We start from the raw sequence: 14,971 nt of genomic DNA, 5'->3' as shown, positions 1-14,971 counted from the left end.
AACCACAACATAGACTTTCCAGATTGGTTTTGTATATTTTGTATTATTTTCTCTATTCTTATTAGTAGCATTAGTAAAACATCTTTAACTTTTCCAACTCTCTTCTCTCTGTCCTTCTTTCCCTCCCGATCGCCTGTCCTGAGTGGGAAGGGGGGAGAGGGAGGGGCAAAACAGGGGAAGTGGGGGGGAAGAGGAGGTTAACAATACATCTGCCAGGGTTTGATTGTCACCCCACAATCTAAACCCTCGACAAATACATATTCCTTTAAAGAAACTTGAGTGAATTTATTGTATAAAATTATGATTGGCATGGTACAGAAAAGTTCCTTTTAATGCACATTTCCCATTAATTTGTACACAAATATTACAAGTATCAAGCAAAATGCAAAAGTCTTAAGAACTAATTCCATACTACAAAAGTGTTCACATAGTGAAGTTACTCTGGTTACAAAATGTTGTGGAAATAAAAGCACTTCAAAATACATATTTGGGAAATGTTCTCAAATAATCAACACAACTTTTAGTTAAAAAAAAAAATGCAAAGAAATACCCTCTTCAAAACACTTTTGTCAATTTGGCAAGATGGAACAAAGTTCAGGTAAGTTCATTTACTGAAGGATTGATCTTTCCAAGAAACAAAATACACAACAAACCTTTAGTTAAGAAAGGGCTCAATTATACTATGATGACAAATAACGCCATCAAAAACTTATCTGGCTCTCTTGTTGTCACACAGGAGCTGTCAGAGGCAGAGATGTGTAAATGAACACTTCCACGTATATACAGATTGCCTTTTCAAAAACAACGAACCAGCCAAAAATAAAATAAAACCCCAAAACAGCAAGAAGGAGACAATCTGAACTTCGTTGTTTCATCTAACTAGTTCAGCTCCTTATGTCACAAGGCCCAAGAACAGCAGTTTGCAAAGGATAGGTTTTTAAAGAACAAAATTGAACTTGCACTACCAAGGAGCATGTAGATGTCAAGTTACATGAGTCCTGTACATCCTCTCAGTAAGACTGCTGGAGGCTCCCAAATTTCTGCTTCCCAATGACCTTGAAGACCCGCTATTCTAAGCAAGACAACAATGCTTGAACCCAACAAACAGCCTTACAAAAAGGAGGCACAGGCATACTGTTAGAAAATAACACAAACTCTTGAAGACTGAAAGCATCCTTAAAAACTTACAGAAAATAACTAGAAATTAAGCAATACATGACATTATTTTTGTATCGGATGAGGTGCACGGGTTTAAGCAATTGAATACTGGTGCATATATCTACATGAAACTCACACATACAGGACATCAGGTTCAGGTATTATTGTTGTTTTCCTTTGACACACACACGAGTTACTATGGGTTACTCCATCTATTCAAGCGCAGTGAAAAACAGCCCACACCACATGTAAGAGGAGCATTTTCCAATACAGTGTTGCCTTGCAAAAATGGAGTCAGAATTCCTGAGTCTCAGAGACACTACTGTCCTCCTACATTACTGGATTATTTACTTTTCCAAGGAGAACCTCTAGTTTTCATTTCTTCACTCTGACGAAATTTATAATAGATTGCGTCTTTTAAAAAATGTAAAACTTTTAGAAAAAACATGCCAACCAATGTGTATTTTTAAAGCTTTTTAAAGGGAGAGAGTATTCACTTACAAAATAAAGGCCACCTTCATGTAAGACTGGTACTGCCAGTATCCCATCGTTTTGTTTAAAGGAGAGATCTAGTTCCCTGTTCTGGAAACCTTACTACATGCTGTCATCTGAGTTGAAAAACTCCAACCTTTTAACAATTAAAAATATTATAAATAGGACCAACATGGAAAAGCCCTTTGTTACAATCACCAAGGTGGTAAAATCAATGCAAAGGTGAAGTCATGAAGTCTGTTTCGAATAGTCACTGCAATCTATTATAACTTCTGTATTTTCTCTTTTACTTTGCATATTACACAGTGTAACTTAAAATGTTATTTAAGAGCACTTCAGTCCCACAATGTAGGATTTAAGCTTGTATGAGTACATACACATGGCTCTGCAACATTTTTAATGACTTAAAAAAATACATTCAACCAAAACTTTATATAGGGTTCTCTTTTTTTAAAATAAAAAATGAAGGAAAAGCCAAATGGTCCCATCATTAGCTAAATAATACACTCCAAGTTCTGGAAGCAATTCCAAAGCAAAAGCACATTCAAGAATAACATACATTGAATTGCATACTTTCTCATTCATCTTTATCAGTAATAAAATTCTACTGCATATAATTATTCAGCCTTATAAATAACACTAAGCAGAAAAATATTTACCTCTGTGCTACTTTTCTCAGTTTATAGAAGCATTTCTCAGTTTTTTAGGAGCAAAGGAAAAAAATCTAAAGTGCAGACTACAGGCCATGACAGGCATAATAAATGACCAAAGGTGCAGCCAAATTTGCATTTACCTCTTCAGTTACTTCACCATCTTTCTTTTCTTGCTAGGAGTCACTCCACATGCAATTGCAGAGCTGGTCAGTTGATCTGTGCCACAGTACAACCTGTAACCACTTGTGATTTTTTTTAAAAAACTAGTTGAATTGTCCATAGATATTTCTAGCAATACTTTAGGTTCACAAAACCTTACTTTATTAAGACTTGAAATCACACTATATTGACACCTCCTCCAGAGAACGCTACTGTCCTTTTGTTGCAGTATGTGGCTGAACCACTGATGCTTGGCTGACTGTCTTTCACAAGCGACGTCTTCATTTCCATTTCACACGCTACAATAGCTGCATTCAGTTCCACTTGAGCTCGGTGAACGACATAAAACATGAGTCCTATGCTTATGACAATCTGCAAATGAAACAACAGAGGGCTTTAGGCTATATAAACTGTAAGCAGGAATACAAAGAAACTGTTCTGAATAAAACAAAAAGTCATCGATGCAAAGATTCTTGAAGGCATCTGTTGACTCAATGCTTCACAGGCAAGACACTAGAAGGGAGACGAACTTAACCAATGAGTGGCTCTAAGCCTCAGTACACCAACAAAGTAACGGGAGTATCAGAACACAGATGTTACATAGAACTTAAATATTATATGAACTGAAAATATATTTTCTTTCTTTCCATAGCCACCTACATACCTGTTAGAAAGCAAACCATTCCCTTCCTCTCTTAGCAAAAAAAGCGTTTCCCCAAAGGAACGATCTGGTGTATTTCTGTAAGTCTAAATGGGTGTTCTCCCTGTACCAAGTGAGTAATAGGCTGAAATTGTGCTGGGCATCTGCAACTTGCAAAACAGCAGAGACAGAGGATGATGCAGAGTAAAAGAAATAAAACTTCTTGTCCTTGCCCCTCTGGTGTGGAAGACAGCAGAACGCAGCAGTGTCACCGTGTTTCATGGATATCAGGACTAAACAGGACAGAATCAGAGTTTCTGTGCGACTTAGAGTAGGTCCATGTGGGAAGAACTTGGTTTCTGGAGGCTTGGCGAGGGGATAGGATGTTGGTGGTGTGCGGGTTTTTTGTTTTAAGGGGGAAATATTGTAAAACACTAGGGGTTTAGTTCAGGTTCTGGCTCTGAATTCTGTTGCTAAGAATTTTTACACTTTCACCACAAAAATTATTAGGAATAAACCTGGACAGCTTTTGCCTGGAAATTACTCATTCAATGACACTGGTGTGCACTGCACCCCCCAGAGGTGCCCCTTGGTTTCAGTAAAACACCGGTTAAGTTTTCAGCTGAGATCCTCCTTAACAAAAAATAAATCTTCAAATAAAAATCAAGTTGTCTCACAGAGAGTCCTTTTGAAGTCAGTAAATTATTCTGCCTTTTTTAAGAATGTTTTATGAAATTAGCTGGAATCTGAAGCTTCCTTTAAAAAAAAGTCAAAAAGGTTATATTGTTTACAACAGAATCTAAAGTTTTGAGTCCAAAATCTGAACTTCATTATTAATTGGTAGGGCTATGTTTTCTTTAAGGATTACCACTTACACTATCTGTCAGCATGGCCCAAAAGATGATAGAATATTGCCTAGTAAGATGATTCACAAGTATGGTCACAGGATAATTGCAGCTGGAAGGCATCCTGGTGCTCTCTATCCCAAGCTGCTGCCCAGAGCAGGGTTGGCTGCAAGATCAGACCAGGTTGCTCAGGACTTTTGTCCAGCCAGGTCTTGAAAACTTCCAGGGATAGAGATTTCACTGCCTCTCTGGGCAACCTGCTCCACTGCTTGACTATCCTTGTGCTGAAAAAGATGTTCCTCACTAATTCAAGTTATACATTTCAAAAGCTGTACAACGTGAAAGTCAGAAAGAGACTAAGGACAGCAAGTTCAGAATATATAGGAAAAATCCTGTTCTAAAAGCTTACCCAAATATTTAAATTTGACCAGTTTTAGAAATATTACTATCAGCAGCCTAATTCCATAGATGAGTACTTTTATAAAGTATACATGTACAGACAACCATGAAATGTGAAGGATTTTTAGAGCTATTTACTAAATCAAAGCCCAGCGAGGCAAAATGCTTGAGACAAAGTGAGAGAACATAAGTAATTCTTCCAATAACAGGCTCCCCTTGACTTAGTCAAGTCTCAAGGACTGCTCTCAAGGAGGTGAGCGCTCCTATTCAAATATTCAGCCTCTCCAGGTAGTGCTTACCTCAGTGACAGTTACGTTACAACACACATAACCCGCAAAGTAGAGTCAATGTAATTAAAAAAAAAAAAAAAAAAAGTGGAGGAAAAAAAGCAAAAGACCACTAAGAACTGCTACCCTGGAAGTAACATTTCACAAAGAAAATGAAAGCTGATCAAGTAACCATTTATCTTCTCTCTGGTCTATTTACTCCACATTTACAAAGACACTTTTAATACTCATAAACCTGTTCTCTGAAGCCTATAAATTATATGTTCCATTTAAAAACAGACAATTTGGAAGGGGGGTTAAAATGGTCCTAGACTTAGTTTTGTATCTTACCATTGTTAAACAGCAGCTTTACAATTGTAAAAACTGAGGAAGATAAATGACTGCAGCATCAACTGAAAGTCTGCAACCACAGTAACTGCTGTTCAAACACAGCCTGAAGTAAAGGTACTGTCAGAGGAGGTTTTACTATATAATCTGATTCTGAAAAAGTCATGACTTCTATGCTTGTAATGGTCTCAGACTTTAGGCTATTCCCAAGTTTTTCTGACACATCATTTCATCGCCTAAGCTCATGTAAAGGTATTATATATTTCTCATTAATTTACTTACTTGCGAGATTAGAATATTCTGATCTAGGCATTAGAAAAATGGTATTTTTACAGCACCTTTCATCCTGAATACCTATGTAAAATTGGTAGCATTCAATGCCAATAGTGAAGACCACACAGGTGCTGGGTCTAAGCAGCCTAAGCACACTACTTAGAGCTGGTGGCACAAGGGCTTTTGTGTGGGGGCGGTTTGTCAAGACAAATTCATCAGGAGATTACCACAGAGGGCAAGAGAAGAAAACTTGACAAAACCGTGGCAGAAAAAGAAAACACTGAGTAATTTCTGCTTTGGGTCACGTGAGGCAAGAGAGGATTAAACATTTTTGAAAGAAGAAAGCAAAAAAAGAAAACAGTACACTGGAAACCCATTTCTCTGGGTACCAGCAGTCAATAAGCCTGCAATAAAAAAAAAAAAAAAAAATCATCAGCTCAGTTTTACACAATCTCTACTAAAAATACCACTTCTAAAACCTGCTACTTTTCAATACTACATGCCATACTTTCTTGGCTCTCACTCTGTAAGAGGTCAGCTGCTTCAGACTAGGGAGCTGTTACAACAACAGAGAGCAGCCCTTAACTCTTGAGACACGTGTCACCTCAAAACTCTTTTCACACTGGAGGCAGTGGAGTCTGAAATAGAAATCAGCAACGCTTAATCTCTCTGCATATCATACGGGTCCCTATGGGTATGCAGTTTCCAAAGCGAAGATTCCGTGACTTGAATAGACAAAGTTACAGAAAGGAAACTTGCCTACTGGTACAGTAGATGAGCAAGAAATTAGGGGGATAAAGATATAAAACTCAAGCACAAGAATGTAAGAGTTTTCAAGAGTAATTGCTTACCCAAGCAGTCATAAGGAGACTGACGTTGCTGTTACCAAAGTCTATGAAAGCAATCGTTTCAACTCACCTGTAAACTGAATATAAAATAGCCACTAATACTTTGTTCTGCAATCACATCCTCCATGGTGCGCAAGGTAGTGCCCAGGTAGGAGTTCAGGAGCTGAGTAGGCAGCAGCCCAACTGAAGAGGCCATCAGGTAGTTGGGTAGCGACAAATCTGTAATCTGAGTAAAAGACAGCATAAGAAATGGAGCACAGTTCCAACACAATTTATGTGCACAACCAACCAGATTGCCACAAACCTTCATGCAAAATAATGAAAGAATTTCATACATTCCTTCACTGAAACTTTCCACTGTGCGTGAAGCTAAGATAACACAATAAAACAGTATGTGGCTAGTTTTCATCTGACCTTTTTAAAGTTAGTAGGTTTTATTTAATTCCACCTTAAACTGCATAACATCTCTGTGCAAAAGTCATTAAGTAAGGATGTAATTACACTGTTCATCGTAGAAGTTTATTTCTTCATGGAGAATGGAGCCCTATAATTTATGAGATTTTGCTCATAGGAAGAAATTACTTTATCAAATGTGAAGGTCTGAAGCAAAAAATCTATTTACTTTGCTTTTTACATGTATGGTGACTAATAAAAAGAGGTAACTGTCCAAAATGTCACTGTATTAAACATTATCTAGGTAAACAGAATGGCAGATACAACTTGCCTCTGCAAGGGAAGTTATATACTTGTTAAGAGACATATATCTAGCAGTGATCCCTAGCAGCGATATCTATCTGTATCTATCAGTGACATACACAGATATCATTTAGATTCTCTACAAAAGATATCACACTTTATTAGTGAAAAAGAACAGTACAGGCAGCTATAGCTGTTGTCAGTTCCTCTGGGAAAAAAATAATAATACTTGAAGATATTTCCCTCTCTTCACTGGGAAACTTCTGTTCTGAGTAAGTATGTGGACAGTTTACATGGGAACAAAGTACACAGTACTAGCTAAATTAGTATCAGAAACCACTGGGAAATACTAAATTCAAGAGCCAAGAGGCCAAAAAATACTTACATAAGAAAAACAAAAACAGGAGGAAGCCATGGGTTAAAAATTAGTATGAAAAGTGTGATTTTGAAACAGGCAGTCTAAGAAATTTTCCATACAATTCAGTTGATCGCACAGTAATAAAACAAGTTCTAATTAAGAACAGCCCCTAACACTTGGAGTCTACATGGAAATTATTGACCTTGACAGTTTTGTACAATGTCGAAGACAAGGGAATAGCAGCAAAGTCACTCATTTCATCATGCTATTCTTAAAATAAACTTTGGTTACTATGAAAGTCACAGTGCTGAATTCTTGGAGCTCTAAGCACCATCAGTGGAAAGTTTCTGGGCAGAAGGAAGGGCAATGGAGGAAGAGAATGCAATGAAGCATAAAGGTTAAGAATAATTCATTGGAACAAGATCCAATAAGCCAATTCCGAACTTCACACTGCAAATTATACTTCCCACAGACCGAAATACATACCAGCAACACAAATAATACATTTCCCTCTACACAAGATTAATTTAGATTTATAATGAAAAAGTACTACATAATTATGTCAGAACCTCACATCTGATGGATGCTTTGAAAATACTTTTTTTTTAAAACGTTAGAACAATTTGGGCCATGTAATAAGAATGCACAACTGAAACTTTCCATATTGCCAAGGGAATGAAGGAGCTGCTATTAGAAGTCTCTGAAAAACTAACACTGAGGCAAGATTTGCTAAGTAGGACACTGTCATTAAATCTAATGGAGCTGGGAAACTTCCCAAAGATTGTTTTAACACTCCTGGGCACCTCTTTCATTTCTGTATACATATTAAGGACACTTTGGTTGCAAAGCAACACATCTGCATGGCTGGATCTGTCATGAACCAACTGGACCTCCTCGGTCATGAGGGCAACTGTTTCCAAATAAAGGGGAGGCTGTCAGTGGACATGATGGACTGAGACATATGCTTCCCACTAAAATGGAAGTTAATGAGAGGAGGGGAAAAAAATTGCAGGTGCCCTTTTAACTCCTGGTTTGCAGAGTTTAGACCTACAGTAGCAGCTCTTCCCCTAAAATGCATAGGAAGTGGACAGCATCCCTGCGAAATTTAGCTGTGTCTTCCCTTATGTGAGACTTCACCTGCCAGACTGGGGTCTGCGGGGCCAAGCTGCCAAACAGTGGCTACCAGGACTTTCTAGGGAAAGCTCAAGCCAGCAAAAATTAACAGTGAAATCCCAATGCAAGCATGGATGCAATTGTTATAGCCCATATCAATGTCATAGCCCATACAAAATTAAGAACTACCTAAGCACTCTGCTAACAGGAGTGCTGGCTAGAAATTCTCCCACTAAACCTTGAACAGGCTTTGTCCAGTAAAACTTTTGTGTACTCTCTGCAGCCGGCACCTTTGGTTCAGTCCTGTCAGAGAACAAACGCTTGTGTCAGCACTTTGTTGGGGGCTCCCATGCCTTCGGGGATTGCAGCAGACTTCTTTCCGCTCAACTTACAAAACCCCATGTTTCAGATCAGTAGGCTTAGCAACTGAGAGCAAAGGACAATTCTGATGCTCTTTATTTACTCAAAACAAACAAAACACACACAAACAACAAAATCCACAAACAAACAAAAAACACACACCAAAAAAACCCACAACAAACATCAAACAATGTAGGGAATAAAAACCAAACCAAGACAAAAAAGAGCTAGCAACTTTCCAACAAGCAGAACAAGCAGCCTACATGTTCCTGCAAAGCCGGTATCATTTCCTGAACTCCCGAACTCTGATTTCACTGTGTGCATTTCTGGAACCAAAGATGCACCCTTGGTTACATAATTTCTTCTATACAGTATTCCTCTCGGAGGAGAGAGAGGATAAATTAATTCTGATCTAAGCTACACCTAGCACTACAAATGAGTTTGCACAAATCTAGGACCACGTACCCAGTAGTGGGAAGGAGGTGATAACCTACATACCAGGCCTCCTTACAGGTCTGCCTTCAAAACACTCAAGATCTGCCAGGGGAGAGGGCTGTGTGTGGGCAAACACTTCCATAAGAGCCATCAGGCCACCCCAGCAGCACAGAAGCAGCAATTAAGCAAAACCCACTCAAAGAGAAATACAAACATGCTTTCAGTTGATTAGTTTCTAGGTCTTCCAGAAAGACAAGTAAATACATCATCCACCGCTCCTACTATCATTGCTGTCCCCAAGAGCAACAGAATGACCTTCAGAAGCAAGATGTTCATGACTGTCTGGTGAGAAACTACAAAATTCGTGTTCATTTTCTTCTTGTGCTGTTTCAAATAATAGGACCCCATCGCTAATCAAACGCTAGGAAGCTTCTCCTTCCTTCTCTACACTCTCCTGCAATTCAGCCTCCCCAAAACCCTCAGCAGATGGTACCTGCCACTCACTGAACCAGTGCTTTAGAAACCCATTAATCCCAGCCCTGCAGATGACCCTTCTCATCTCAGGGTTATGTCTTGCTCTGGATCTCATCTGTCACTTCCTCCCCTCATTTAAATATTTTCAGTACCTCCACTTTACTTATAAATATGCACATAGAAAACACACATAAACCAGACTGTTGGAAAATTAAAGATGTGCAGGTTTTCTTAACTTCCCTGTTCTTTCCCCTACAATGAAGAGTGATCCTTTTCAAATTCATTGCTGAAATTTCTAGTACAGGGAATGGATAGATGCTTAGGGCACCTCAAATGTCCTCCTCACATTTTAAATGTAAGCAGAGCATTAAATTTTCAAATAAGTTTGATTTCAAGGAAAAGACAGCTCAGCCTGTGTAGGTAGAATGGTGTGTTCCACACATAGCTCAAACTGGACTCACAGTGAGAAACTGCCTTGAATTCCCAGGTTAGCATGAAACATTTTTATTTTTCAGTAATCTAGGCGTTTGTACTAAACATTCCTGGTTAAAAGCTGAACACACCGTGCTTTATTTGACTATGCTGCAAAGTAATAAATCCAAAGTAATAAATGCAACCCAAACTAATTTTAACAGGCAACATCCAAGTTATGTCACATACTCAAGAACCTGATTCCATCTCATTTCCTATCTGTTATTTTAACATTGAAATCTTCCAGTTGGAAAGAAAACTACGTAGTTTGCAGTACTTAAAGAATACAAAACGGTGATTTACAGCACTATTTAAATATTGCACTGGCCTGAGTACTCTGCTGAATCATGTTTACAACAGAACAGTGATGCCAGGAAGGAAATAATTTTAATTCGCTAATTCTCTGGTCAGTTCTTCAGCTCCAATATTATTCCATAACATCTGCTGGCTACTCCAAGCAACACCTAGAAGTTGTGAGCAACTGAATCAGAGTAACTCTCCCCACTTTGGGAGGGTCACACTGTGGCAGAAGCTTCATCTGCTGCACCAGGACCTTGTGGTCCAGAGGGACTTTGCTCCCCCCCTGCATGGGTCTAAGCTTCTCAGTCCTGCAGCAATACAGATAAATAAATAAAACAGCTGAGGTTCTTTCATTGGTAACAAGGAAATTGTTAAGGGATCTAATTAAAAAGAAATTACAAGTTGCTACAGCTCATACGGACAGAGTTTGCAGCTCTTGAGATGAATGCCCTAGCACACAGTTTTATATACAGCAATTTTACATACTTGATGTGGGTGCTCACCCCTAAAAATTGTGTGGATTAATTTTTTCTTAAATAACAAATCTGGTATTCAGTGACCAACTCATTTCAACCAGATGATTCTGTCAAAATTAAGCAAGCACTTCAGAAGAGTTACAGGATCAGGACTGCAGATGGGTAAGGAAAGTGTGCTGTAAGGAAGTGGCAGATCAAAACACCTGTTTAGATGGTCTCTAACATTAAAGAACATATGAGTTACTGTTAAACAGTTAAAATATTTCACAATCTGGTTTGCTTTGTTTTGATTTCATGGAGCTAGCAGATACAACTGAGGCAAAACACACAGCCAAAGCCAGACCCTTCAGATAAAGCACTCAGGAAGATATGAGGGTCTGAAATTGTCATCATCAGCATGATGGTACTCAAAAAAGATACCTTTATTTAAATAATTATTCTTAAAGAATGTACCAATCTCCATCTAAACGTAGAAAGAAAAGCAAGAATCACCCTTTTCTAAACTCAAGTTCAAAAGAACTCCCAGTACCGCACTGGTGTACAAGTACCTTTTCAGGTCTGAGCCTACATCTAACTGTGCTCTGGCCAAAATACATGACCTCTCTCATGTGCATGGACTTAACACCCTGTCTGGATTTGCCAGATATACACTACAAACATCAACCAAACTGAGCAAGAATTTGAATCCGTCCACTTCTTTCTTTCCAATATGATTATTTATATTAAGTAGTTAAGGGAGATCTGTTTAGACTGCTTAAAAAATACTTTTCCTCCCACTTGAATCACTTTAAAAACACAGGCACTTTAAAAGTGCTGAGTTCTCTGCAGATTTTTGTACACACCACCTCAGTACTTCTTTCCTAACAGCAGAATAGACTTGAACACAATGCCACCAAACAAGGTGCCTTGAAAACCTGCCTGCTCTCTCTCCGCAAGCACAGAAGAACCACGAGCAAAAGCAGGCAAGGGGGTTGTTTTTACTGGTGAGAAAGAAACAGAAGTTCCTTCCCGGGAAAGGGGGCAACCTCCACCAGTGACACTGGCCACCATGCTGCCAGCCACCCTTCCAGCCACAGCTTCCTCCATGGCCACGCAGCCCGGGCTGGGACTCACCGCAAAGACGGCGTTCTGCAGCCCGAAGGGGATCGGCGTCAGCCGCGCCAGAGCTACCACCTTGAGGCCGCTGCCGCCTTCCACGACACGGACGACGGCGCTGAGGGTCTCGCTGCCCTGGATCCTGGCCCTCGCCCAGCGCGCCAGCAGCCGCTTGCAGGCCACGTGCGCTATAAAGGTGCCGACGAGGACGCCGAGCACCATCAGCCCCATGCCCAGCAAGAAGCCGTAGAGGTAGCCAGCAGCCACGTTGAGCAGGATGTAGCCCCAGCTGCAGGGGAAGGACACGACGATGAAGCCCACGGTGAAGAGCAGCACGCCGGCCAGGCTGTCCAGGCTTTCAGCCCAGAGCAGCAGGTCCCGCAAGTATTGGCGCACCAGGGCCAAGGAGGCGAAGCAGAGCGCTGCCAGGACGCACACGCTGAGGCAGCTCTTGCACCAGCAGGTGCCCAGGAGACAGCAGGAGCAGCGCCAGCCCCGGGCCTCGGCCAGCCCGGGCCCGCCGCCGCCCGCCTCGGGCAGCTGGCAGAGCAGAAGCTCCGCCGGCGGCAGCCCGCCCTGCTCCGCGTAGGGCCCCAGCAGCAGCCCGCCCGCCCCCGCCGCCTCCGCCGGAACGAAGCCGACGAGGTTCCCGCCGCCACCTCCCGCCGCCGACCCGGCAGCTCGGGACAGCCAGCGGCCCACGTCCTGCCGGACCCGCTGCGCCGCCGCCTGCTTCACGGCCCGGGAGAGGTGCTGTAGCGCCGCCGCCCCCGCGCCCCACATCCCCCCGCCCCGCCGCCCAGCTCTAGCGCCGCCGAGCCGCACAGCCCCGTCGCTCCCCGCCTCCCCACGCAGCCTGCGGGCAGGGGCGGCCGCTCCCTCATCGCCCCGCCATGCCCCGGCTGCCGGCGGCGAAGCCCAGCCGAGAGCCGGGCGGGGGCGGGGAAGCGGCAGCGGGGAGGGCGGGGAGCTGGGGCCGCGCTTCGCCGCCGCCGGCGCGGGGCCGACGGGCGGAGGGGCCGCGGGGGCCTCCGCGCTGCCTCCCTCCTCGGCCGCGCCGCCGGGGCTGCGGCGTTAGGCGGCGGCGCCGCACTCTCCGTCCCGGCAGTGGCAGCAGCAGCGGCGGCCCTGGCGAAGTGCGAGTCCCGGGGGGCGGCAGCGGCGGCGGCAGCAGAAACCGCGGCAGCGGGGCTCCATTTCCCGGCGCGCTGGGCTCCCGCTCGCCTCCGGGAAGCTGCTTCTCGGAGCGGCGGTGCCGATGTGGCAACCCAAGCGCCGCTCGCAGCGGAGGGGAAGGAGGCGCGGCTCCGGCGACACCAGCGCCTGCCCCGCTGCGGGGCTCGGCGGCAGCGCCCCGGCCGAGCCCGCCCCCCGCTCTGCCCCGCCCCGGAGCGCCGCGCCGGGCGGGCTGTGCCCCAGCGGGGCCGCGGGCCTCCTGCCCTGCCTGCGCCTCGGGCTGCCGGTGCCTGGGGCCGGCGCTCACGCCTCCGTCCGCAGTCGCCCACGGCCGCTTTCCTGCCAATTACTCAGAAGCCTCATTGGAGGCAGACCCGTAAGCGCTGGTATTCGGAAGGACCGTGCTGAAAAACTGGTTATTTTCTGACAGAGGAGCTCGTGGTTGAGGCGTCTCTGACTAAAGAGTTGTTCTCGGGCTCCCGTGATACGTCGGCTGCTCTCCCTTCCGTACATGGAGGATTTGTTTCACAACCACCCTGGTTTTCTGTGCACAAAGCAGACAAACCTCTCCCAGCCTCTCCTCTTCGGGTCGAGGGGCAACAACCAAGGTCCCCGGTCCCGGGGGTGCTGCGTGGTGCCTGCAGCATCTCCGCACCAGGACAGCTCAGCTCAGCTAACTCCACAGCCCATCTGCCTGTCAACTGGACATGCTTTCAGTTGGCTTGAGCTCAGATTTTGAGCCATTGCTAAAATGAAACAGCCCGAAGGAAAGAAACAGCCTGAATACACAGCGAGGGCAAGTTTCAGAGAGGTGTTTACTCAGGAGCCTTGCTGAGGCCCATAGTCTTTGTAGGCTGCTGTTCCTCTGGCATTGCTAGTGACGGCAGCAGTATGGTGCTGGTTTTGTTTTCTTTACAACACTTAAATGTACCTGCTCCAGTGGAGTTATATTCCTCTGCTGGGGAATTTGCAAGTGTATATAAAATGAGAACGTGTGTGGGAGTTGTAAAGGTTAAAGAGTGATTGGGAAAAAAAACCCTAGGTCTCAAAATGAAGAACCTGTCTTGAAGAATGTACTGCAGACATGTTCACTTGCAAAATGTGCTGTCAGAAACGATATAAACTGGGCAATCCAACAAATCAGTCTGAGAAAGTGGCATATGTCTCTGAGATCCACAGCAGAATAAAACAATCCTGGGAATAGAACTCTGGAGTATAACAGGGAAATTGCAAATAAACGTCTCCAGCATAATCTGCTTTCTTGCTGTTACCTGTATCTAAATTTGAGCATTTGATTTTGTGTGTGCTCTTTATTTGCGATGCAAACACAAGCAGGGCATACATCCATAATAAGAATAATAACGGCAAGAAAGCGCTGTGTTATGGCTTGTAAAGGATGATGGGCGTACTTGTACATTCAGTAAGCCATTTCAGCAAACTGGGGAAGGCAAAATATTAATTTCTGTTTTTATACTAAGAGCACATACATCTTTGATATGGATTGAGCTTGTGTATATTTTTGTTCAGTACAGTTGTTTTTGTAGAATATGAAAAAGCCTGAGTGGAAATGTTGATCAGAGTTACACGCTTTACAGTGCCCCTACATTTCTGCATTTAAAGTGCATAACCTTGTGCTCAAGGCTGGAATGAATCTCCTGCTGCTGCTCCTAAAAGCTACAGGGTTCTGCATTTATAATCACAGAAAACATACTTGAGAAGGGACCACAAAAGGGTCTGAGGAACATAATGGTCTATCCAAGTGACAGTCCTGACATTACACTCCAACCTATAAAAATATTTTAACTAGTTATTTAGGAAAGATGCTTCTCCAGTCCCTACAGAATATAAAGGCTAAAACTCCTTGACCTCATCCATCACCTGCCTCCTTAAAATAGCTAATCCTGGCATTGTACAGATCCTTGGAGTAGTGGCTCAG

The 14,971-nt window shown here is 43.2% G+C and overlaps 1 protein-coding gene across 1 annotated transcript; it reads right to left on the bottom strand.

The window, feature by feature from the left end:
• Positions 1-264: 264 nt before the first annotated feature.
• Positions 265-12,896, bottom strand: TMEM64 (transmembrane protein 64). Its single transcript, XM_065830648.2, has 3 exons — positions 11,878-12,896; positions 6,152-6,307; positions 265-2,834 (listed from the first exon to the last, which is right to left on the bottom strand). Exons 1-3 carry the CDS (start codon positions 12,640-12,642, stop codon positions 2,640-2,642), a joined length of 1,116 nt encoding a protein of 371 aa, XP_065686720.1. The 5' UTR covers positions 12,643-12,896; the 3' UTR covers positions 265-2,639.
• Positions 12,897-14,971: the final 2,075 nt, after the last annotated feature.

This window comes from Patagioenas fasciata, chromosome 2 (assembly GCF_037038585.1).
Source record: "Patagioenas fasciata isolate bPatFas1 chromosome 2, bPatFas1.hap1, whole genome shotgun sequence".
Lineage (NCBI taxonomy): Eukaryota > Metazoa > Chordata > Aves > Columbiformes > Columbidae > Patagioenas > Patagioenas fasciata.
This window is presented reverse-complemented; position numbering and strand designations above follow the sequence as displayed.

Coding starts and splice junctions, on each gene's coding strand:
- TMEM64 (XM_065830648.2), bottom strand. CDS start 12,642: ATGTGGGGCGCGGGGGCGGCGGCGCTACAGCACCTCTCCCGGGCCGTG. Junction 6,308..11,877: donor TGCAGAACGCCGTCTTTGCG/GTGAGTCCCAGC, acceptor TCTTTTACTCAG/ATTACAGATTTGTCGCTACC. Junction 2,835..6,151: donor ATTTTATATTCAGTTTACAG/GTGAGTTGAAAC, acceptor TTTCATTTGCAG/ATTGTCATAAGCATAGGACT.